The sequence below is a fragment of the Eimeria tenella genome, genomic scaffold, assembly GCF_000499545.2.
Source record: "Eimeria tenella Houghton genomic scaffold, Eth_scaff3038, whole genome shotgun sequence".
Classification (NCBI taxonomy): domain Eukaryota; phylum Apicomplexa; class Conoidasida; order Eucoccidiorida; family Eimeriidae; genus Eimeria; species Eimeria tenella.
Window position 1 is genome coordinate 1,011 of NW_013542907.1, and position 310 is coordinate 1,320.

Genomic DNA, 310 nt, shown 5'->3' on the forward strand with positions numbered 1-310 from the left:
AAGCAGGAGCAGCAGTAGATCTGCTGCCGGTAATAGAATTTGCCAAAGTGGAAGATGATGTTTTCTATAGGGCCCTTCTGCAGCTAATAAGGTCTTAAGGGGCCTCCCTAGGGGGCCCTCCAGGGGGGCCCCCCTAGGGGGGCCCCCCTGGGGGGCCCCTCTAATGGGGCCCCCTCAGTTTAAGAACTTCTTGAGCTTTAGCAAACCCAACTTAAATTTCAGTTGGGGGCCCCCTGGGGGCTCCCAGAGTTATTCTGTGGGGCCCCTTGGGCCCTCAGGGGGCCCCCCACAGTGTTTTGGGGGGCCCCCT

At 59.7% G+C, this 310-nt stretch overlaps 1 protein-coding gene across 1 annotated transcript in view; it reads left to right on the forward strand.

The window, feature by feature from the left end:
• Positions 1-310, forward strand: part of ETH_00041945 (uncharacterized protein) — a gene marked incomplete at both ends in the record, with an annotated part of 3,992 nt that overhangs the window by 961 nt on the left and 2,721 nt on the right. Inside the window, one exon of the mRNA XM_013375970.1 lies at positions 7-91. Within this exon, the coding sequence (XP_013231424.1) occupies positions 7-91 (85 nt within the window). The remainder of the gene's footprint in view (positions 1-6; positions 92-310) is intronic.